Source organism: Diuraphis noxia, unplaced genomic scaffold (genome assembly GCF_037042655.1).
Source record: "Diuraphis noxia isolate RWA-SAM2 unplaced genomic scaffold, SU_Dnox_SAM2 contig0001, whole genome shotgun sequence".
In the NCBI taxonomy this organism is placed as follows: Eukaryota; Metazoa; Arthropoda; class Insecta; order Hemiptera; family Aphididae; genus Diuraphis; species Diuraphis noxia.
Window position 1 is genome coordinate 81599033 of NW_028301711.1, and position 23477 is coordinate 81622509.

At 28.7% G+C, this 23477-nt stretch overlaps 2 protein-coding genes, 1 long non-coding RNA gene and 1 pseudogene across 3 annotated transcripts; 2 read left to right on the plus strand and 2 right to left on the minus strand.

Moving 5' to 3' along the window:
• Window positions 1-5839: 5839 nt before the first annotated feature.
• LOC149062036 (zinc finger BED domain-containing protein 5-like) lies at window positions 5840-7206 on the minus strand. Its single transcript, XM_089217369.1, has one exon. The coding sequence runs from the start codon at window positions 6811-6813 to the stop codon at window positions 6064-6066; it is 750 nt and encodes a 249-aa protein (XP_089073495.1). The 5' UTR covers window positions 6814-7206; the 3' UTR covers window positions 5840-6063.
• Window positions 7207-13338: 6132 nt separating this feature from the next.
• On the minus strand, window positions 13339-14071 carry LOC149062037 (uncharacterized). The gene is made up of 3 exons (XR_016189745.1): window positions 13803-14071; window positions 13648-13727; window positions 13339-13586 (listed from the first exon to the last, which is right to left on the minus strand). It is a non-coding gene; the product is annotated as an uncharacterized LOC149062037 (long non-coding RNA).
• A 1544-nt stretch (window positions 14072-15615) lies between these two features.
• On the plus strand, window positions 15616-17545 carry LOC149062038 (uncharacterized). The gene is made up of 2 exons (XM_089215187.1): window positions 15616-15716; window positions 15896-17545. The coding sequence occupies exon 2, from the start codon at window positions 15905-15907 to the stop codon at window positions 17543-17545; it is 1641 nt and encodes a 546-aa protein (XP_089071313.1). The 5' UTR covers window positions 15616-15716; window positions 15896-15904.
• A 4064-nt stretch (window positions 17546-21609) lies between these two features.
• Window positions 21610-23177, plus strand: LOC149062039 (uncharacterized; annotated as a pseudogene).
• The last annotated feature ends 300 nt before the right edge of the window (window positions 23178-23477 follow it).

Here is a 23477-nt window from a genome sequence, read left to right on the forward strand (position 1 = left end):
ATTACATAAATAATAATTAATTAACATCTGTAATTTAAAGTTAAGTATTAATACCAATATTATAAAAACGGGGAAAACCAATTAGTAAATGGCTGAAATCAATATTATATTCTTATTAATAACTATAGATAATAAAAACATGAATAGGACATAATGACATATCTAACGCCTAATCAACGGTGATAAATGATTACAATTGAGGACAAAAAAAATAATACCTTGATGTATTTATACATAGTTAACTCAGAGCTGTGAAAATGTTCATTTAGCACTCCTGACTGCTTAACATAATTTCGCATTTGTAAAATCGTTTTTACCCACCCTCCATGGGAACCACGATCCTGATATTTTTTTTCGAAGATATTATATATTTATATTTTAAAATAAAAATACGATTTTAGAGGTAATTGACAAAGAATAATTATTATTTTGAAAATAATATTTTTACAAACCCAACATGTATTCTATCTTGAAATTAAAACTAAAATGAATAAATGTATATTTTGATTATTTTGATTATTATAAACTATATATTTTTTACTATAATTTAACTCTACTTTAGATGGTTTATATTTTTCTTATTAAGAGGATATTATCTACCTATGCGTTTGTTGACTCCGTCTTACAAATGTATGACATGGCCAAATATTCATTCACTACCTAGTTTATATAGTGTGCTGTGAGTTTTGATATTAGAGTAAATATTATTAAACTTTTAGTTAAGAACTGTGCTTAATCTTCGGCTTTTATTCAATGTTTTAATTTTCAAACAAGATTACGGGTGCCTACTTGAAATATCAAAAATTAATAATGCTATCCCGCTTGAAAATTAAAATGCCGAAGATTAGGCACAGATAATGTTCTTGACTAAAAGTTTAATATTATTCACTCTAATATCAAAACCCACAGCACTCTATTGAAACTAGTGAATGAATAATTGGTATGTTTACATATTATGTAAGACGGAAATAAAAAATAAAAAAGCTTAAAATGAAATTAAAAAATAAATTTACATTTTCAAAATGTTAAAGTTTTTTTATAAAACTAAATTTTCTGACTGATTTAATTTATGTTTAAATATTAAACCGAACTAAGGATATTTTTTTTTTATCGGTATCACTGTCAAGCCAGTTTTCCGATTTACCTACTATATTTATAAATATCTGACCTTTAATTATAAAACATAGTCCGTAGGATTAAAATAGATACTTGATATGAGTGTGTAAGGATAATTATTTCGACAATTAGACTATAATATTAAATCTTTTAGTTAACTCCAAATAAAATTTATATTATTTTAAATCAATTTAATAATTAATCGAATCGATGTATTATTATTATTATTTTAAACTTGTGAACAAACCATCTAAATGTTTTTTGATTATTTAAATTTAAATTAAATCGATAAAAACCAACAAATGGCAATGGTGAATCCTTGAATATTTGATATTTAAATAAGATTATAAGGTTCTCGTAAGTAATAAAATAATTAAAACATACTAAAATTTGATTTTGCTCCTCATTGGGGTGGCGCATAAAAAGTCGGCATATATTTGGTCGGAAACGTATTTTATCGGAAAAATATTTTGTCGTAACCGTATTCTGTCGGAACCGTATTGGGTCGGAAAATATTTAATCGGAATTTTTTTTTTTCGAAAAAATATTTTATTGGAACAGTATTTCTTCAGAATTTTTTTTTTTTTTGGAATCGAATTTTTTGGAACCATATTTTGTTGGAATTTATTTTTTCAGAAAATATTTTGTCAGAAACGTATTTTATCGGTACCGAATTTTGCCGGAATCGTATTTTGTCGGAAACGTATTTCGTCTGTGAACTGCATACTTTTGGAAAAATTATAAATTGGAAATAATTTTATTGGAACCGCATTTTGTCAGATAAACATGATTTTGCCAGTTTATTTCTTTAAAAATGCACATAAATTACAATTGTTAAAATGCTGTCTCTAAAAGTATGTCTGGACTAGTTTACCCAAATATTTTTCAAATGCTGTTGAAAATTGAATATTCATTTTCTGATTGAGGTGAGACACTTATAACTTGTCTACACTATTTCCTTGTTCTGCACATTTTTAACTTATAACAATTATATTTTACCAGTTAACATTATGAATTATATAATTATGAGAATATGTCATTATGCTGTCCAGTCCAACAGGAATGAAAAAGTAAGCAAACAAAAAACAAACTGAAAACTGATGTATTCAGTATCTAATTAAAAAAAAGTAGCAATTTTCTTACTCTGGGATAAGCATAATACATTTATTTTTCATTTTTCAATATTATATAAGTACATTTTTTTAAACAACAAAAAAATGTTAAAAATAACAAATAAGAAAAGAACTATTCCCAGATGCGAATAGCTAAAGTATAATCAGTATTGCAAATGGGACAACGTTTATCAAGTAGCTGGTTGACGCATTCTTCACAAAGTACTTTGTGACCACAAGGTATTAGTGCGTGTGTTCTTAAACTATCTCTACACACGACACAAACTACTTCATTATTCAGAACTCCTTCCTGATAGTTACGATTAACTTGGACATATTATGGAATATCCTGCAGAGGTTCATTCCTACCATACAATACCTGCCACATTTCTAACGCCAAATCTTCAGGAACAAAAAAATCACGTTCATTTCCTAGAATAGAATTTAAATACAATATAATATAGATTATAAAAAATATAGCAATATAAATTTTTCGATTTGTCTTACAGTTATGTTCTTCTGGCTCAGGGTTTTCATTTATACCTACCTCTGTTAGGAGGCTCTTGAAGTTGTAAATTTATTGATTCAAATATCCAATAATGAGATATAAAAAAACAACAAATTATTATCATTAACATTATTAAGAACTTAAATTAAAAAAGTAAATATAATACTTATAATAATAATAATAATAATAAATATATTTTTGTAAACAATGAATAATGCAATATTTAAACAATAAAATTATCAAATTTAATCAAATAATACAAAATATATTCACAATGGTAGGTTAATGAAAAAATAAAAATAAAATAAATATATTACCTTCATTCACAATAGGTTCGTTAGATACAACTGCTCCCTTTCTTCCAGTTCTTAACACAAATGAAAAAACACTATCATTAGAATCGCTGTTCTCAATTTCATTTACATATTCGTTTTGGTCATAATCTATTACATCAATAATCAAAAAATAATTTAAAGTAATTTAAACTGTAACTGTAAAAATAAATATCTAATATTGATATTTTAGCTTACCTATGTTTTCTTCATTGAGTGGAATTTGCTGTACTGGATTTAATGGTAGTGCAGCATTTTCATCTTCAGAAGAAGTTTCAACTTCGTTATAATCTGTATAATATTATACATTATTCAAAATAATCAAAACAATTATAATCTTAGTGTTAATTAATTTACCAATATATTAATATAATATTTATTAGAATTTACCTATGTTTTCCTCATTCAGGGGAATTTGCTCTACTCCAATTAAAGGTAGTGCAGCATTTTCATCTTCTGATGAGATTTCAACTTCGTTACCATCTATATAACATTATATATTCAAAACAATCAAATAATTTTAAATGTTAGTTGACAGGTATAGGTATAAGTACAATATGTCAGCAAGTATTAGTATATATATATATATATATATATATATATTATACATACCAATATTTTCAAAATATCTTGTCCAATTTCCCTCTCTTGAAATGTAACCGTCAACTGCATAAGAACATTTTATTAAAAATTCTTTTCTAGTAATTATACCAAGGGCTAGTTGATCAGTTGCCGTTTTGATTCGTTTGGAATTCAATATATATTTAGGTTTTATTGATCGCGTGACTTGCATTCCTCTTGCCAGTTGTTCAATAACAATATGTTGTACTTTACTGGAGTCACTTAAATGACCTAAATAAATAACTTGTAACATAAAATTGAAGATCCATATACATTATACATATACAAATATATGAACAAAAACTAACCTAATACTTTCCATAGATTTGGATGACACATTTGAAATTTATCTTTTAATGTATTATGAAAGCTTTCTATATTGTTATTAGTGCGTCGAGCTTGGCCATGTACAGAAAAAGTATTAGGTCCTGTCCGAATAAGCCAATGACTAAAATTATTAAAAACCATGCATATTTTATATTAGGTATGTAATTACTTTTTACAATATGTATATATTATGCATATCATTGAGAACCACAATTAATTAAATGTATAATAAATATTTACCGAGTGTAATAATTGAAAAATCTTGTTAGATTAATGTTATTGATTCTTGCGTGATTTTTAATTTCCTGGAATCCCAAATCGATCTCATTTGCAGGAAGCAGTGCGAGTACCATCACCATTTTAAGGCACATTTGAGCAACTGCATTGTCTCTTATATATATAGTATAGTTTAGTTTTTTAATATTTTTCCATAAACTCTAACAAAAAAATAAATTGGAATAATTATTATTTCTTAATGCCCAACAGTAAACATCTAAAAATACTAAAATTCATCAGACACAAAATTATACAAAACCATTTAACCAGAACAAAAGCAAAAATATATAATTTTTAGATTGTTCTTTATTTATTCATTTACTTAAATTATGTACTTAAAATATACATAATATAAAAAAAATCATAGGTACATTTTGAAATAATAAAATATATTCATTTCTTATCCGAGTTAATTCCTTTTAATTTTTATACATTTTATAATACTCAAAAACCTAACTTTACAGATCAATACTTTGTTGTCATTATAACATTGTTATTATTATAAAATCTGTGGTATATTATATAACCTGTGGTTGCACAAAAATAAAAATAATCTAAATAAATATTACAATTTTGTAAGTTGGAAAGTAAATAAGAAACAAAAAAAAATTCAAATACTTTTTGTTTAAACGTATTTTTTATAAAAAAATATGCACAAAACTCTAAAAAATCTACTATTGTATTGTTATTGTTTATTTTTTCGAAAAGATAATGGGCCCACTGAATAGGTGAACTTTAATGCCAAATATGCTTTTACACTTAAAATAGGTATGCAAAAATATGCACTATTAAACTTTTTATATTTAACGAGCCCTACTTAAGATGTACCTACTAAAATTTAACATGTAACACACTGCTTGCATAGTTGCATCCAATGTCTAATACAGTCGAGGCTTTGTATTTGAAATAATAATCTTAATTCTATTAGCACATTGTGTCTAAATACTTGCCTGTACATAATGAAACCAACATGCAACTATTTCTGCATTGGGATACACATTTGTAAACGCATTTCTCAAACCAATTTCGTAATCCGTCATTATTTTTGATGGCTGAATATTTGGAAATATTGTTTTAAAATGGGTTATGACCTTTTGATATGCCATTTGGGTTTTACTTTCCATTAACACGTAGCAAACAGGAATGGACTATAAATTTGATAGGTACAAAATATTGTTATTGTATAATTGTTATATCTCGATATATTAAAAGATGGGAATAAATCTGATCATATGCAATGGACTCAAAAGTGCCGTCATCAAAAAGCTGTTAGCTTTTTCTGAAATATTATATGTTGGCGGTCGTGTATGTACCATATGATAATAATGTATATCGGGTGATGAAATTATATTGTTATTTGTTAATCCGTTTTCGCGTTATCTTATATTGAAATTAATATTTTTTATTTATAATTGCTTACAAGTATATTTGCTATAATATAATATATGCTATACATCAGTGTTTCCCAAACATTTTATCTTTACCGCCCACTTCCAAAAAAAAAAATCCGACAGACGCCCCCCTTAAAAAAAATATTGTTAAAAAAGTATGCAATGAAAAATTAAATTTATTGTTTATAAATATATATATAATGTATAGGTACAAATCAAAAAAAATATCTTAATGAGATGGATGTGGTTGGTGTTTTGCTAGAAGTTCGTTGATATTAGGTTCGATTTTCGTAAGCAGCATTCTTAAGTCCCCACGATTAGTTATTTGTAACCGTTGTCTTTTTTTAGTGAGTAGATTGGTTACTGCACTAAATCCACGTTCAACCAAGTAAGATGATGGAAATGCGATCAGAAATTTTTGTACACATTTTTGTTTCTTTAAAAAACTCTTCCAATGTGTAATATATTGATTCTCCTTTTGTGTCAGTCATCAAGTTTTTAGCAAATAATAATTCTTGGCAAATCTTTTCTTCTTTTACGAATCGTACGTAAGCTAATAATAAGGCTTCGTTACCTGGTAAAGTTGATTCATCAAGCTGTATAGAAAATTTGGTGGCTTTTAAAAACTCGCATAATAATTCTTCGACAGATTGTGCCATTTCATCAATTCTCCTTTGCACTGTATTATTGCTCAGAGGAATTTTTTTAATAATGTCAAAAGCTGGTTTATGCAGCATTGTGTTTATTACCTCGCTTATAGCTGGTAAAATAAGTTCTTCGCCAATAGTATGTGGTTTACCAGACTTGGCTATCAGTAGAGAAATGTTGTACGAAGCTCGCAATCCGTCATCATCTTGTTTCGACGTTGTTGAAAACATATTGACCAATGTCGGCTCTTTCAAAAATTTCTTTTCAAGTGTTTGAAAATAAAATAAATCCATATTTTTTTTATTAGCATGAACTTTTATTAAATGTTCTTGCAGTCTCGATGGTTTCATAGCTTCATTTGAAAATACTTTTCGGCAAATGAGACACATTGGTAATGTTATATTTGTAGGCGATTGAATAAAACCATACTTCAAATATTCAATATTATACTGCCTACATTTTTTCTTCGATTCAGATGCCATGATGTGAAAAACGTTTAGAATTTAAATAAAATAATACACAAATTAACAAAAATTATTATAAAAACGACAACGAATAAGGTCGGCATTCGCGAGTGTACTAAATACAAAAATAATTCAGATAATTTAGATCACGTACCTACGTTGTTTCTGTTATCGCAATAACGACAGATTATCGACAAATGTCGACAGACGACGAACGATTAATCTAAAAATACAAAATACACAATTCAGATAATTTGGATCACGTACGGTGTTTCTGTTATTACGATAACGACAGATGAAACTATCACCGCCCCCTTTTTGTAATGAAATGCCCCCCAATTAAGCTTGTAACTTCCATTGCCCCCCTGGATAGGTCTAGCGCCCCCAAGGGGGCGATATCGCCCACTTTGGGAAACACTGCTATACATTTTACATTACATTATATTATAATGGATAATATACGTGAATTGAAACAATAGTTACTTGAAGATTTTCCATCTGATATACATATATAAGGTGGTTCGTCGGTTCGATGAACATAATATGTGTGATGGTCACGTAGTAAATAATAAATATTGATAAATTGTATATATTATTCAGCATAATAATATGAGTGTATGTAAAATAATATTATTTACATGTAATTTTAATAATTAAAATTAACTTAAATTGTTTAGGGGGGTCCTAATAAAAGGCAATACATATATCTAATATTTTCATGATCCATAGACCATAATATTAATTACTATCATGCCTATAATATGTATGAATATTGAATACTATGAATATATACATTTACATGAATTTATATACAAACTATGTATATGGGTGATGAAAAATAATAATACCAGTATGACTTAAAACATTTAAATATTACACATTTTACCTAAGTTTATGTATTATGTTATAAATATATGTACAGTTGTTCTATAAATTATGGTGAAATCGGATTTGGTTACCTATAGAGACCAACCCAAGGTGGTTTTATACAAGTAGAGGGGATGTATTCGATTTAAATTGTCCGGTCAACACATGATGTGCTGTAAGGTTTGGTTAGATTAAGTAAAAATGACAGGCTTAATATAAGTTTGAAAATAAATTGTCCGTGTATATTTGTTGACAGTATAGATAGGTACATGACATTTTGACTGCATGTTTATACTAACATTTTCAAAATATTTTGAGCTGTTTACAGACATTTTCAGTTTCCAATTTTATTGTTAGGTTAGGCTAGTTATAAGCACAAAAGTTTTTATGGTTATTCAATTTCAAAATTACTTGCAAATTTTCACGTTTTCGACAGATATCGTAAAAATTTGAACTATAAACGCTTATAAAAAAAAATTGTGACAAACGATTTTTAATTTTTTTTTAGCTACAATGAGAACAACTCATAAGAAACCTATTTTAAACCAATTTTCAAGTTTTTTTGGTGATCCAAAATTTTTTTACCGACACTTCAAAAAAATTCTCATAAAAATCGAAAATTTCAGTGGTCTATAAATAACTAAAAAAAAAAATCAAACACTTTTGAAAATTAAACTGCATATAGAAAACACTAACATAAACATTTGGTGAAAATTTCAAGTATTTACAGTAATTAGTTTTTGAATTACAACCTTATAAAAAAATCGATTTGGTCAAAAACTGGTTTTGCGTAAAAATTCCTGTTTTTCTGTCACTTTTTTTTTTGAAAACTGTTTGAAAATGTTCACTTTTGATCTGTATAATGCACCAAGGATATTCACTTTTACATCGGAAACCACCCCCAAAGTTTGAAATTGGAGCATTATTTCGACTAGTTATGCTGTACACAGACACAAAAAGAAAGCGGGCTAGTGGGTATCGCTCTGCTGTACATTAGGGGGTGGGGTGGACCTCTGACTGGGGCAGGTTAAATTTGAATGCAGTGATAGGTATCATTGTATACGAAAAACGATTCTGAAAACGGTTTATCTGTCTAGGATATTATATTATAGATTATTAAAAATTTTCAAATCTTAGATTTAAAAAAAAATTTTTTTATGATTTTCTAACTTAAATAGATTTGCGAATTTTCGTGATTTCTACGCATGTTGTCAAAATTAAAATTTGAATGCTTTTAAAAAAAAATTGTGACTATGCATTTCTTTTATTTTTCAACTGCTAATGTAAAAATCTTTTAGGAGCCTTGTATTACATTTTTAATTCTTAGATCTAAAAAGAAAAATGTATATGAATTTCTAGCTTAAAATAATTTAAAAAAAACACACATCATTGTAAAATCAATACATTCATCAATCCGTTCAGAATGTAATATAGGTACCTATCTATAATATTATCTTTAAGTATCTTCAGTGGTCTGTGGCTTCGACTTTGTCTGTTGTATGCTCGTGTTGTTTGGTATTTTTGGTAGGTATACATTTTGTTAATTATGTATATGACAATGAAAATTAACTGAAAAAGTTCAATTTATAATTTTAATCCATGTGATGAGTCCACATAAATCCTGTTAAATATTGCTTCTTTTAACGTTCGCGAGCGTTAACGTCTCTCAAAATATTAAAATAATTTAGGTTCGCCTTCACCACCGTCGACCGAACAAAATAACAACATCACGGTTTACTCAAAAAACGAATCGTTTAAAGGGAGAAAGCTCAGTAATATATTTTATATACGGAGTGAACCATTTATTGTTAGACACTCTTTATTTTAGAAATCACTTAAGTTTTTTCTGATAAAATTCGATTCCGATAAAATACTTTCCGATGTATTATTTTTCCGACAAAATACGGTTCTGACGAAATACGGTTCCAACATAATATTTTCGGTTAAATTATTTTTCTGAAAAAAAATTTTCCGACAAAATATTTTTCCATCAACATACGGTTTCGAAAAAATATTTTCAGATGAATTACTTTTCAGACAAAATGCGATTCTGACAAAATACTTTCCGGTGAATTATTTTTCCGACAAAATACGGTTCTGACGAAATACGGTTCCGACAAACCACTTTCAGACAAAATACAGTTCCGACAAATTATTTTCCGACAATATATAGCCCCCCCCTCATTGGACTCCAATTTACGTAGGTCGTCAAGGTTTGAAACTGGAACTTTTAAATTTGATCTATACAAAGGAATGTTCTCTTGTGATTGAGTAGCACTATGATGGCATGATCAGTTAGCAATATAAGTAACTCTTGGTTTTTAACTATATCAACTCAAAATATTATTAATATTATTTATATATATATATATAATATATAATTATATAATAATAATAATATACTCGTATATATTATCTTCTGTTATATATATATGTATATAATTTTAATTTTTAATAATGAATAACAACACAATGTATTTACTAATATCTACAGATAAAATTGAATAATCGTTATTGAGTATTGACCGATAAATATTTAATATAGACTTATGCTCATAAGTTATAAATTATAATCATTAATATGTACTTCGGATTTCATGTACCTACCTCTTTTCATAATTTAATAGCACGTTCAAAAAAAAAAGAGTAAAAAGTTAATTTTTGGCACATAACATCAAAATAATTTGATACCTCTGATATACTACAATGATTAATATTTACCTGTCATGTTTAAAACGGTGCCCTTTTTATCACAGTGATTTTAAGCCTTTTCATACTGTTGTATGTTTTTAAATGAAAAAGATGGTGGGCAGTGCCATTGATATATTAGCCCAATGACTGGCAAATCATCATTACATATTAGGAATTGCTGATATTTGACCATTATCCGAGACAACAATGATATACAATTGATTAGATTTTGACATGCTATACAAATATAATTAATAAAAAATTAGAAAAATATTTAAAAAAAATTAATTATATTATTATATTGAAAATATCAAGGAATTACTAAATTAAACTTTCTAACACACATGCGATAAAAAATTTCTGGTGCTTCTGTAAGATGAATATAGCAAGCTTTATATTAGATGTCTTTAATATTGAAAAGTTGAACTGTGGTTGATAATTTGCTACATTGATACATGCCAATAGATGTAGAAGGGCAAGGAGAGTCATATAAAGGAATTGTGTTTTTAAACGTTAAGCATACCATGTATATTTCACCATTTCGATTTAATATATATTTTAACAAGGCATACTATATTTGAAGACATGATAACACAGTCATCTTTTTTACTACTTCTACGTTTGGAGTTTTGAACTCTGATACTTAAGTTTTCTAAGATGACCGTTGAATACTGAGATATAGAATCAAATAACATATTGCCCTAGAGGCCCTAGAAAATGATGACCATCAATAGATTAGCTACATGAAAATGCATTAAAATGAATTTGCTGTTCTAAATTGGAAATATGAAATTCATGTTCTTCTTTTATCCAGTTATATAATTGAACCAAAGGATTATGGCCAGGTTGAATAATTTTTTTTATGTGTTGTAAGTAGTTTTCATAAGGGAAAGCCGAAAAATTGTCAAGTTTGCCATACCGTAAAACGGGGTAATTCCGGACAGTAGCTCTATTCTGTAACTCGATAAGAGGCCTTATCGAATAATTTAGGTTCGTTAAGCTATCGAATTGAATATTATTGACAATAGCAGAAATTAATTAATTAATAATTGATAACGATATTAATCATTAACTGTAAAATTATTGTCGAAAATATTCGATACCGGAACGGACCTTTTAGAAGGACCGTTAAGCCTTATCGAATGTTATATTGCAATGTGTAATCGTTAAACGTCATACCTACATTTTATAGTACATAGTAACAATTAGTTTAACATTTATATTAAAATGTGATACACTAAAGACTTCTTAATTATTATTTTAAATATTGAGTGTATAAAAGTTTTAAATCAAAACTCAAAACAAAACATGGCTTTGTATTTTTTGGGATATGAGTTGGAAGTATTAGAGGAAAGACTTAGGCTAGTTGAGAGGCGGATAGAAAGACGAATTTTACGTGACACTCAAAATCCTTATGAACTGCCAAGAAGAGAATTTATGAATGTGTTTCGTCTAAGTCCTGAATTATCAATGGACTTAACCAATACTCTTCGACCTTTCCTTCAACGAGAGCGAAACTCTGGAATTTCTGTGGATATTCAGGTACTTTTTTTATTAAAATAATAGAAAACAATGCTTAGACTAAAGTATTACAAAATTCTTGATTTAACAAAAACCAAACCTAGGGAGGTGCCTATAGTTAATATTATTTTTTTTATTTTTTACCTATTATAGTTGGATAGTTTAAAATTTAAAAATGTACTTTCGTACGTCCATTTATAAAATAACATACAAAGGCTTATAAAATTCATGTTTATTTTGTTTGGATTATAAGTATTAGCAGCAGTTTATTTTTATGCAAAAGGTAGCTACCAACGTTCTACTGGTGATCATTTTGATTTGAATATTAGACAGCCATCAGTTAGTAGGTGTCTACATAGTGTAACTAATGTTATAAATGATAGGCTCTTAAGGCAATGGGTAACCTTTCCAATGACAAATGGAGGTAGAAATGTAGCACGTGAAGAATTTAAAAATGCACCACAACCATTTGAAGGTGCAATTGGTGCCATTGATTGTACCTACATTAATATCGTTGCACCTAAAGATCACGAAGAAGCTTATGTTAACCATCATGGAAATCAAATTGAATGTTCAAGCAGTATGTATAGAAATGTTTTAATTAATTTATGGATTTATACAAATTAATTTATTAGATAGTTAGCCCAAAACTGAAAATTTTAAATATCAATCCAAGATATCCAGGAGCCAGAAATGATTCATATGTATGTAGCACATCACCCATTCGTCGTGCAATGGAATATCATTACAATCAGGGCAAACGCCATACTTGGCTTATTGGTAATAATTTTACAAAAAAAAAATGTAATTTAAATATTTTTTTCATTTTTAAGTAAACTAAATTATTGAAATTGATAAAGTAATTTAATTGAATGTAATATTATAATTTATAAGTTATATATATATATATATATATATATATATATATATATGTTATATTATTTTACTCTAGGTGATTCTGGCTATCCATTGGAGCCATGGCTAATGACTCCATTTCCACATTATAGAGAAGGCACTCGACAATTAAAATATACTTTAAAACATTATAAGGCAAGAAATGTAATCGAAAGATTTTTTGGGGTGTTTAAAAGTGTATGGAGATGTCTTTCCTATCAACGGGTGTTAATGTATTCTCCCGTTATGACAGAAAAAATTGTAAATGCTTATGCAGTTCTCCACAATATGCGTATCCATTACTACATACCCATAGAAGAAGAAAATATTGACAACAGGAATATCAATAATTATAATGAAAGGAATTTGCCACAAAAATTATGTTGCCATGAGAGGAAGCCCTAGAGCTGTAGCAATGCGTATTCAAAAACAATTAATGCAAGATTGGTTTCCTGGGTATATTGATAGTGATGCATAAAATAGGTTAATGTAAATACAAATAGGTAAAAGTATTTCCTTATACAAATATAAAACAAAAAATAAAATGTAAAACTTCATGTAAAACAATAAAATAAAAATAAAATTTATAACTCCGTGTAAAACAATAAAATGAAAACAAAATTTATAAGGTGTAATATGATCGCTTTTTTTCCTAAAAATATTATAGATTAATTTAATTTGGTAGAAATAGTACACAACAAATCTAACAATTTTTCCTCTATTTGCGTTCGTCTGTCATCATTCTCCGCCATTTTTACCATTGCATCTGACATTCTTTTATTGTTTTCCGCAATGATACTCAAGGTACTTGTAATCAACTAGAACATTTCAGTTAATTAATTTATGTCTCTAGAAAAAATTATTATATTTAATATTAACCTCTATTTATTGACTGTTCGTGGTTGCCAAATTTGTGAATACTTCACGTGCTGTACTGAATTGAGTGTTAAGTTTAACATCTTTATTAATATAACAAATTACATTAATACAATATTAGATAAATAATTGTATATGCGTATTTCTCAAATACTTACATTTTTTTTTTTTACATTTGTAATACCAACGTTTTCAGACTGACTACTCGAGGCTGTCTCAATTGATATAGGAGTAATATGTAATAAGCCGTCCACAATGGCTGAATTTTCTGAATTGTCCACGATGGAAGCTTCTAATACTTAAATATTGTCATATATTGCATCATCATCCTGGCAATATTCTAGTAATACAAATTCCATGTCAAAATTTGAGTAATCCTTAGTTAGATAATACCTAAATAGGACTACAGATGTTGGTGATTAAATTGTGTATTATGATAAGTTAAATTCATTGTGTTTTGAGTTTTTCTAAAAAAAAAAAACAAAATTCAATGATTTTGGAATATACCTAGTGATTTAAAAAAAAAAATTTGTAAAACAAAAATCTTCAATTTTCAATTTGTGGAAAATGTTAAAACTGTTTCTATTATAGGATACTACGGAGATGGTTGAACTTAGTTTACCTTCGTAAGAAATATTTGTTTTTCTAACATGTTCTCAAGAAAAAATTATCAACAATTTTGAAAAACTTTCTTACGAGTTGTTTAAAGCGAAACAGAAAAAAAAACGTAGTTCAATGTTATTAAAACTAGAGGTAGTCGTTTAAATTTTGGAATGTTAATATATACAATTTATTTATATTTTTATCGAAGGAAGTCCTGCCAAAAGATGTGTAGTGAGTACCTTCAAAGGTAGGTACATATAGTATGCAAAACAGTAAAAAGAGTTGGAGGTATTGGTGGAGGGGGGAGTCAAGCCACCCATGGATCTGATATTTTGAGAACTTTTGCAAACCCTAAAATTTGCCCAATTTAAGCCACTGAATATATTATATAAATATTATAAATAAATATAGTACACAATTACTAACCATATGTTTCTGTAATATTTGGAGTAGGTACTACATTTAACACACTAGTATTACCTCTAGCTAATTCTTCAATAGAATCAGGCTGCAAAACAAATTTAATAATTTTTAAATAATTGATGATTAAAGAACACTCAAAAACAACAAATCAAGTGACAAACCACTTCATTTGGAAAGGATTCTGGACATGGTGTCCCCTCATACTCGTGACCAATTAACCCCATGCCTTTTTTATCTAACTCATTTAATTCTTGAAGCTCGATGGTTTTATTTCCTGTTTGTCTTTTGGCATGTCTAAGATTGTATGACTTTTTAGAGACTTTTGTCTTTAAATCTCTCCAAGACTAAACAAATAAAATGAGCAATGAAAACTTTAAACATGTCCCTAAAATAAATTTCTATTTTTCAATCTTGTTATTGTATTTTAGTATTAACAAATTGTATATTGATATATCTAAGTATAAATTAGGTATGTGTAATAATTTAATTTCTAAACAAAATAATGTTGGACGGTGCGAGTCATTTGGTCGAAGGTTTAGTTATCGAAAAAAAGCGATCGAAGTGTCATGTGATCGAATCTTTTTTTGGTCGAAAAACAGATAATCGAATATTTTATTAATATAGTCGAAATATTTTGTGGTCGAATGGGTTATAAGAAGTATTTTTATATACTATGATATACTATGAAGGTACCTACATATGAAGGTATATCGTATACTAGGTAGGGGAGACCGGGGACAAAAGTAACACGGGGCGAAAGTAACATGCTCAATTTCTTATTCCATGATAATTATTTAAATCCAGTATGTAGTGTATCATTTGCACCATTATACGGGGCATATTTGCACATATTTGTTTTGTCGTAGTCCCATTCTTCTTATCACAAAAAGAACATAAACTGATATCGCCATACAAAAGTGATAATAAAATTGTTAACAGTTTTTTTTTTTAAAAATTAAATTTTAACACTAGAAGCAAACTTAATACATTTAAATCTGCCAAAAGTTGTCCTTTTTCTTTTGCAAGTATCAGAAACGTCGAATCAGGTATGTTTAATACTTTTTTAATCTACATAAGAAAAAATGTCTGTATGGGGTCGAAAGAAACAAATTTTGTGGGGTCAGAAGTAACACTATGTAGCTCCTACATATCTTAGCTTATATTATTTTACTATGTTTTTTTATATGAATTCATTTTCATTTATTTGAGTATTTTTCTAATATAGCTTACAGACATGCCACGTACACGTAAAAGAATGACCCAGAGAGGAACAATTGCAGACAGTGAAATGAAAAATGCAGCAGACATTTGTTTAAAAGAAAATCAGTCCATACGGTCAGTAGCTGCAAGCTTAAATATTTGCCATGTCAGTCTAAGTAGATACATAAAAAAATTGAAACTTCATCAAAATAAAAGTGGTCCTGAACCAGTGTTTGGATATCGAGCTCATAATAAAGTGTTTAACACATTTCAAGAAGATCAACTCGCTGACTATATTAAAAACTCAGCAGACATGTATTTTGGGCTATCTCCTATAGCTATTAGAAAATTAGCATTTGATTTTTCTCTGAAACTAAATTTAAAAGTACCAAAAACGTGGACTGAAAAAAATCAGGCAGGAATTGATTGGTTTTCGGCCTTCTTAAAAAGAAACCCAACACTATCTATTCGCCAGCCAGAAGCAACAAGCATATCAAGAGCTATGAATTTTAACAGAGCCAATGTTAACTTATTCATGGATAAATATGAGTCTGTTATGTTAAAATACAAATTTGAAGCACAACACATTTACAATTTAGATGAGACAGGAATAACAACTGTCCAAAATACTGAAAAAGTAGTAGCACTTAAAGGGAAAAAACAAATCGGAGCCATTACGTCTGGTGAACGTGGGACATTAGTTACTATGTGTTTGGCTGTCAATGCTACAGGTAATTTTATTCCACCCATGTTTATTTTTCCCAGAGTCAACTATAAAGATTTTTTCATAAGAGGTGGACCTACTGGTTGTATACGTGCTGCAAACAAATCAGGGTGGATGCAGGGGGAAGAGTTTCTAACATTTATGAAGCATTTTGCAAATCATACACGACCTTCAGTTGATAGAAAAATACTTGTGTTATTGGATAACCATGAGTCTCATTTATTTTTGCCTGTTATTGATTTTTGTAGATCAGTAGGAATAGTGTTATTATCTTTCCCCCCTCACTGCTCTCATAAACTCCAGCCATTGGATCGATCAGTTTATGGACCGTTTAAAAAATTTATTAATCAAAATATGACTGCTTGGATGCACAATAATCCTGGAAAGAGAATAACCATATACGATATACCCCATATTTCTTCCGGAGCTTTAATTAGTGCTGCTACTCCCAAAAACATATTAAATGGTTTTTCAGTATCAGGAATTTGGCCTTTTAACAGAGATGCATTTAGCGAAGATGAATATGCGCCATCATCTGTAACAGACATAATGATAGACATACAGGCTCAGACATCCTCAGAACCAGTAAAACATGTAGAAGCTACTGATACTCCTAGTTTCCAGCCAGAAAAAATAATACTACATGAAGTGGATCAACAGCCATCAGAAACATTGATATCACCAGAGCAAATAAAACCATACCCGAAAGTACAATTTCAAGAAAAAGCTTTAAAGAAAGGAGGTAGAAAAAAAGGGAAGACAGCAATACTAACAGACACTCCTGAAAAAATAGAACTTGAAAACAAAGTAACCAATACTGCTAAAAGAAGTCTTAAATTTAAAGAAAATAACAAAACCCCTAAAAAAGTGAAGAAATCAAAAACAGTTCCTAAGAAAAAAAAAAGAAGATTGTTGATAGCGAAGAAGAAGAAGAGGAAACTTTTTGTTTAGTTTGTGGAGATACATATTCAAATAGTAAAAATAAAGAAACATGGATACAGTGTCTGAAGTGTAAATTATGGGCACATGAAAATTGTACTGATTCAACAAAAATGACTGCTTTTTATAAATGTGACAACTGTGAGGCCGATGAGTGATGAGTTAGGTAACTAAATAGCTCTGTGCACATATTGTTTTCAACAATTTTAATTATAAATATAAGATAAATAATATCATATTTCAAATATAATATAATATACCTATTGTTTTATTAATTTTTAAATGTCTACTGCCAAGACTGACTATTATATTAAATTTTTTTTGTTATTTATGAATAATATTTTGTATTTTTTAAGTGGTTACAGTGTCTTAATTGAAAGTTCTGGCACATGAAAGTTAGTTACTTTAATTTAATTTAAAATATATTGTTTTGTTAACTTTTCTTACAAGTTTTTACTGTCGAGACTGACTATTATATTTATTTTTTTTTGTTATTTATGAATAATATTTTGTATTTATTTTAAATAGTTACAGTGTCTTAATTGAAAGTTCTGGCACATGAAAGTTAGTTATTTTAATTGTATTTTAAATATATTGTTTTGTTAACTTTTCTTACAAGTTTTTACTGTCGAGACTGATTATTATATTTAATTTTTTTTGTTATTTATGAATAATATTTTGTATTTATTTTAAATAGTTACAGTGTCTTAATTGAAAGTTCTGGCACATAAAAGTTAGTTACTTAAATTTTATTTTAAATATATTGTTTTGTTAACTTTTCTTACAAGTTTTTACTGTCAAGACTGACTATTATATTATATATATTTTTTGTTTATGAATATTTAATATTGATATACATTACTTCAGTACAAGTCTGGTACATAATTAGGTATATTAATATTTTATATTTTTAAGTTTTAGTTCAGATAAACAATTGTACCTATTGTTTTTATTTTATTTGAATATAATATGTACCTAATTGCTAATGTACCTAATTGATTTTGTTTATAATATTTTATTGTACTATTACCATACATGTTACTTTTGTACCCAATAGGTGTTACTTTCGGTACTTGCAAGGGGTCGAAAGAAACGTTTTTTTTTTTTAAATATCTTAAGGTTTAAATTAAATTTATGAAGATATTATGATATCATTTGAAAGGTATTAACTTGTTCTATCAAATAGAAATAGTTTTATCTGAAAATTACAAATAGTTTTTTTTAAATTTATAGTTAAGTGAAAAATGTTATTGATGTTAATAATAATGTAACTATATTTTATTAAATCATTCATTCTTCATTATATCGTGAAGATGAAAATAAAATAGTAGTTAGTAATAAAAATAGTTGGTTTCTTGTTTAGAATTATAAATAGATTTCAATAAAGTGATTCAAAACTATTATAGCTATAATATTATGTAGTAGAATATAATGGCATGGTTCGATATAAAAAAAACACAATTACACGAAATGTAAATAATCATGCTATAGTATACAACATGTATTTTTCCACATTTCACTGTTATTAATTTTTAACAACATAAAATTTAAATACATACATTACAAATTTACTCTGTTATTGAGATTATTAATAATGCTGTCTTTGAAGTACTGTTTGAAAATATCGCGTATTTCATACGCTCTTCATGACGATCGATTAAAACGTCTCAAATTCGTAATATTGTGTTCTGTTTCAAAACTGTGTTCAGCTGTCTGGCTCTGGATGTTAAATAATACGGACTCCTTTATACCATCCTTATCTATCACAATATTATGCAATAAGCAAACAGTTTTAACAATAGTGTCTACATGACATGGTTCCACTTGCAGTTCAGTCTTTAGACATCTCCACTTACTCACTAGAATACCAAAGGCACATTCCACCGAACGTCTAGCTCTACTGAGGCGATACTTGAAGTTTTCTTTTTCTGGATCAATATTATTCATAGTAGGATACGGCCTCATTAAGTATTCTTTTAATGGATAACCTTGATCACCCAGAAAAACGTGGGGAACATGTTCATTTGTCCCTGGTAATGGTTTAGGAGGTGGCACATTAAATGAATTGTTTTCCAAATGGTGGTAGACTCCAGTTTCCATAAACACACCACTATCACTTCGTCTCCCATAATCTCCTACATCAATCGTAATAAATTTATACCTGGCATCAGTAATACCTTGAAGATGTACGGAGAACAATTTTTTATAATTGAAAAACATGGATCCTGAATGAGCGGGACATTTTATGCGAACATGCTTTCCGTTGATACTCCCAATACAATTTGGGAAATCCAACATACGTTCATAATCATTCGCGATTTGTTTAAATCTCTCAATAGTTGGAAGTGGCATGTGTTCTACATTTAATGTCGTCCAAATAGCTTCACTTGTGTCATACACGATCCTGGCGATAACATTATGAGAGATTCTAAAGGAGAATGCCAAAGACCTGAAAGCCAGTCCAGTCGATAAAAACCTAAAACAGGAAAGTCAATTTATCCAAATATAATTATATTATTAATTGCAAAATTATTTATTACTATCAATATATAAATGTAATAATATCAATATAAATTATCCTTATCATTGAATTTAACACACCCATTATAGAGGCCTACCCTATGATCGAGCTTCACTCGACACCTACAACAGCAGAGCGAGTGCCCGATTTTTTTATATTTATATTTATTATTTGATTTTCACATTATCAACAAATAAGTACTATGTTTAAAGTATGGCTTAATCATTTCTTATTGCAGGTTCTGGAGTAAAAACTAAATGGCAGTATTTGAGAGACACCTATCGTCGAGAGCTTGCAAAGACCAATCAACCAACGGGATCCGCATCTGGTTGTGATTCGAAATAGAAGTATTTTCAGCTGATGAGTTTTTTGAACGACACATATGCATCAAGAGTTGTGGTTGGAAATGTGCCAAATCCTCAACAATGTGACGGTGATAATGCTTCGGTGAGTGGAGGTTCACCCAACCAGAGCATGTCACATATTGACCATGAATTGATGAACTCACAATCAGATGAACAAGAACTGTACGAGCTACAGTTGGAAGAACAACAAACTGGTAAATCAAGCTGTTCTTCTATAACTCCGGGTGTGAGCCAAGTACCAAAAAAAATTTTCAAATCGCCCAAGAACAAATTTCGACAGAAAAAAGATGTTCTTAATGATTTAGTACAACTAGAAAAAGTAAAGGTAACTTTAAGTAACTTCTTACTAACTTTTTGCATTTCAAGAACGCATGAACATTTTTTGACGTATATTTCTAAATTGTATACAATATATTTATAAAGTAATTTTATGATATTTATAACATGTTAAACTATTACTCACACTACTACTTGTGATCACAGCCTAAAAAAACCTATAACCTACCTTTAACGAATAAATTAATTATGTTGTAATAAAGATTTTTCTCTCATCATTCCAGTGTTATGTTAATGCGAAATGTGTTGTTGCCCAGTCAATAATAGTATCAAATTCCTCACACAGATATTTTATGTAGTATAATAATAATAAAAAAGGGCAACAAGTTGGTACCGCTCTACTATACAATACGTTATAAGTAGATCAGTGTTATGGAATATATTATATTAAATTTGAATTCAATGATAGACATTTTCATATACTTATAAATAGCTCAAAAAATCAAAATATTTTGAAAATTTCATGTATCTACAGTTATTAGATTTTAGATACATCAAAAAACTAAATTTATTTTGGGTAAAAATTCCCATTTTTCCTTAATTTTTTGTTTGTTTTTTTCGACGCAAAAAATTACCTTTCTTAAGTACCAACTAGATTAAATTTCCTATCAGAAACCACCCTTAAAATTCAAAATTAAATCATTATTTCGACTATTTATCGTGAAGACAGACACAAAACTTTAAAAATTAAAAAAAAACACATCATTGTAAAATAAATTAATATAAATAAATAAATAACATACTTCAACGACGTCTGATGCACCATGACCATCCTATCGGCCGACGTCGGACGAAAAGAATCGGCCGGCCGACATCGGTGCCACTGTGACCGCAGCCTTAGTGTGTAACGACTGTTCAACGTGTACGGTGTACCTACCAATAGTGTTTATCATCTGTTCAATATACTTTGGTATTTTATACGTATTTTTACAACAACAGTTAATTTTTTTTTATAATATATAAATATGAATATTGATATTGTACCTAGCATCCATGGAGGAATATTATTAAATATAAATAATTTCATATATAAAAAAAACAAAGATTTATTACGTAAAACTGACGGCAAACACGTATTTTATTGGATTTGTGTTAATAAATGTGGTGCAAAAATTCGAACTGTGGAGACAAATGAAAAAAAACATGAACTAGATAAAAATTCAACGTTTTTTCCGGATCAACACTGTCATGCTCCCGATCCTATAGGCTTGGAAGTAAGAAAAATAAAATAAAAAATTAAAATGAATGCGAAAAATTCAATCGAAGATAAACCATTACAGATCTATCAGAAATCTATTAACGAGTGTTCGACAATTGTTGCTTCCCATGTGTGTAAGAATTCAGTTCAACAATTAGTAAAACGTCAAAGACGCAATGCAGAAATCTACAAAGAACCAAAATCCATTGATGAAATATGCCTAGCCCCAACAATGTGTCAAACACTAAAAGGTGAATTATTTTTAATTAAAAAAAATGAAAATTTGCTATTGTTTCGACGAATGATAACTGTAAATATTTAAGCGAATCTATTTGCTGGTTAACAGATGGAACATTCAAGGCTTGCCCTCAAATTTTCGAACAAATGTATGTTATTCACGGATCAATTAAACGCGGAACCGATGAAATTTTCGTACCATTAGTATTTGCTCTGATGAATGGTAAAAAAGAAGAGCTATATTTTTTTTTTTTTTTTTTTTTTTTCTTCCTCTGGCACTTAGTACTCTCTAAGAGTTTTGGCCGCCATCACAATATCTCTCCATTTTTCACGGTCCTGTACTATTTCCCTCCACTCTTGTACTCCCAATCTTTCAAGGTCTTCTTCCACAACATCCAACCACCTTTTCCTGGGTCTTCCTCGCGGTCTTTTTCCCATTGGTTTCCAGTTTAGGATTGTTCTACTTATATCCTCTTCACTTCTTCGCATCGCGTGTCCTAACCACTGGATCCTTTGCCCTCTTATAAAGCTGATAACTGATGCAATTCCCAATTCGTCTTGTAGTTCTTTGTTGTATTTTCTTCTCCAAGTTAAATTAACGCTATCATAAATTGGTCCACAAATTGTCCTCCAAATTCTGTTTTCAAAGGTCCTAAGTCTTCTTTCAGTTGTGCTGGTGGTAGTCCAAGCTTCACAGCCATAGGTGAGCGTTGGTCTTATTATTGCAGTATATAGTCTAGTTTTCGTCTTTTTTGAAAATAATTTTGATTTTAAGAACTTATTTAAGGCAAATGCCGCTCTTTCTGATATAATCAAGTATTTTTTTTATTAAATGAATTTCGCCTCGAAAACAATATTAATATTACACAAACTAATGACTTGGAAATAATAACAGACTTTGAAAAAGCGGCCATAAATTCTTTAACTGAAAATTTTCCCCAAGCAACTCATTCAACATGTTTTTTCCATTTATGCCAGAGTATTTAAAGTTTTAATTACTCATTATATTATATTATTTACTAATACCTACCAATTATTTTAATATTTTTAATTAACACAAAATATATATTTTTCCGTTTTCGACCATAACATACTTCGATTACATAACATTTCGATCATTTGCATTTTCGATATTATATTTTTCGATCAAAAAAGTGTTCGACCAGATACATTTTCGATCACTTTTTTTCGATCACTAGACTTTCGGTCACTAGATTTTCGGCCAGACAACCGATTACTACCCGATTATTCGATGATGACACCAAATCATCCCATGACCCAGCTAAG

Bases quoted from the DNA above. Each gene is read 5' to 3' on its own strand.
- LOC149062038 (XM_089215187.1), top strand. From the start codon at position 15,905: ATGCCACGTACACGTAAAAGAATGACCCAGAGAGGAACAATTGCAGAC.
- LOC149062036 (XM_089217369.1), bottom strand. From the start codon at position 6,813: ATGGCATCTGAATCGAAGAAAAAATGTAGGCAGTATAATATTGAATAT.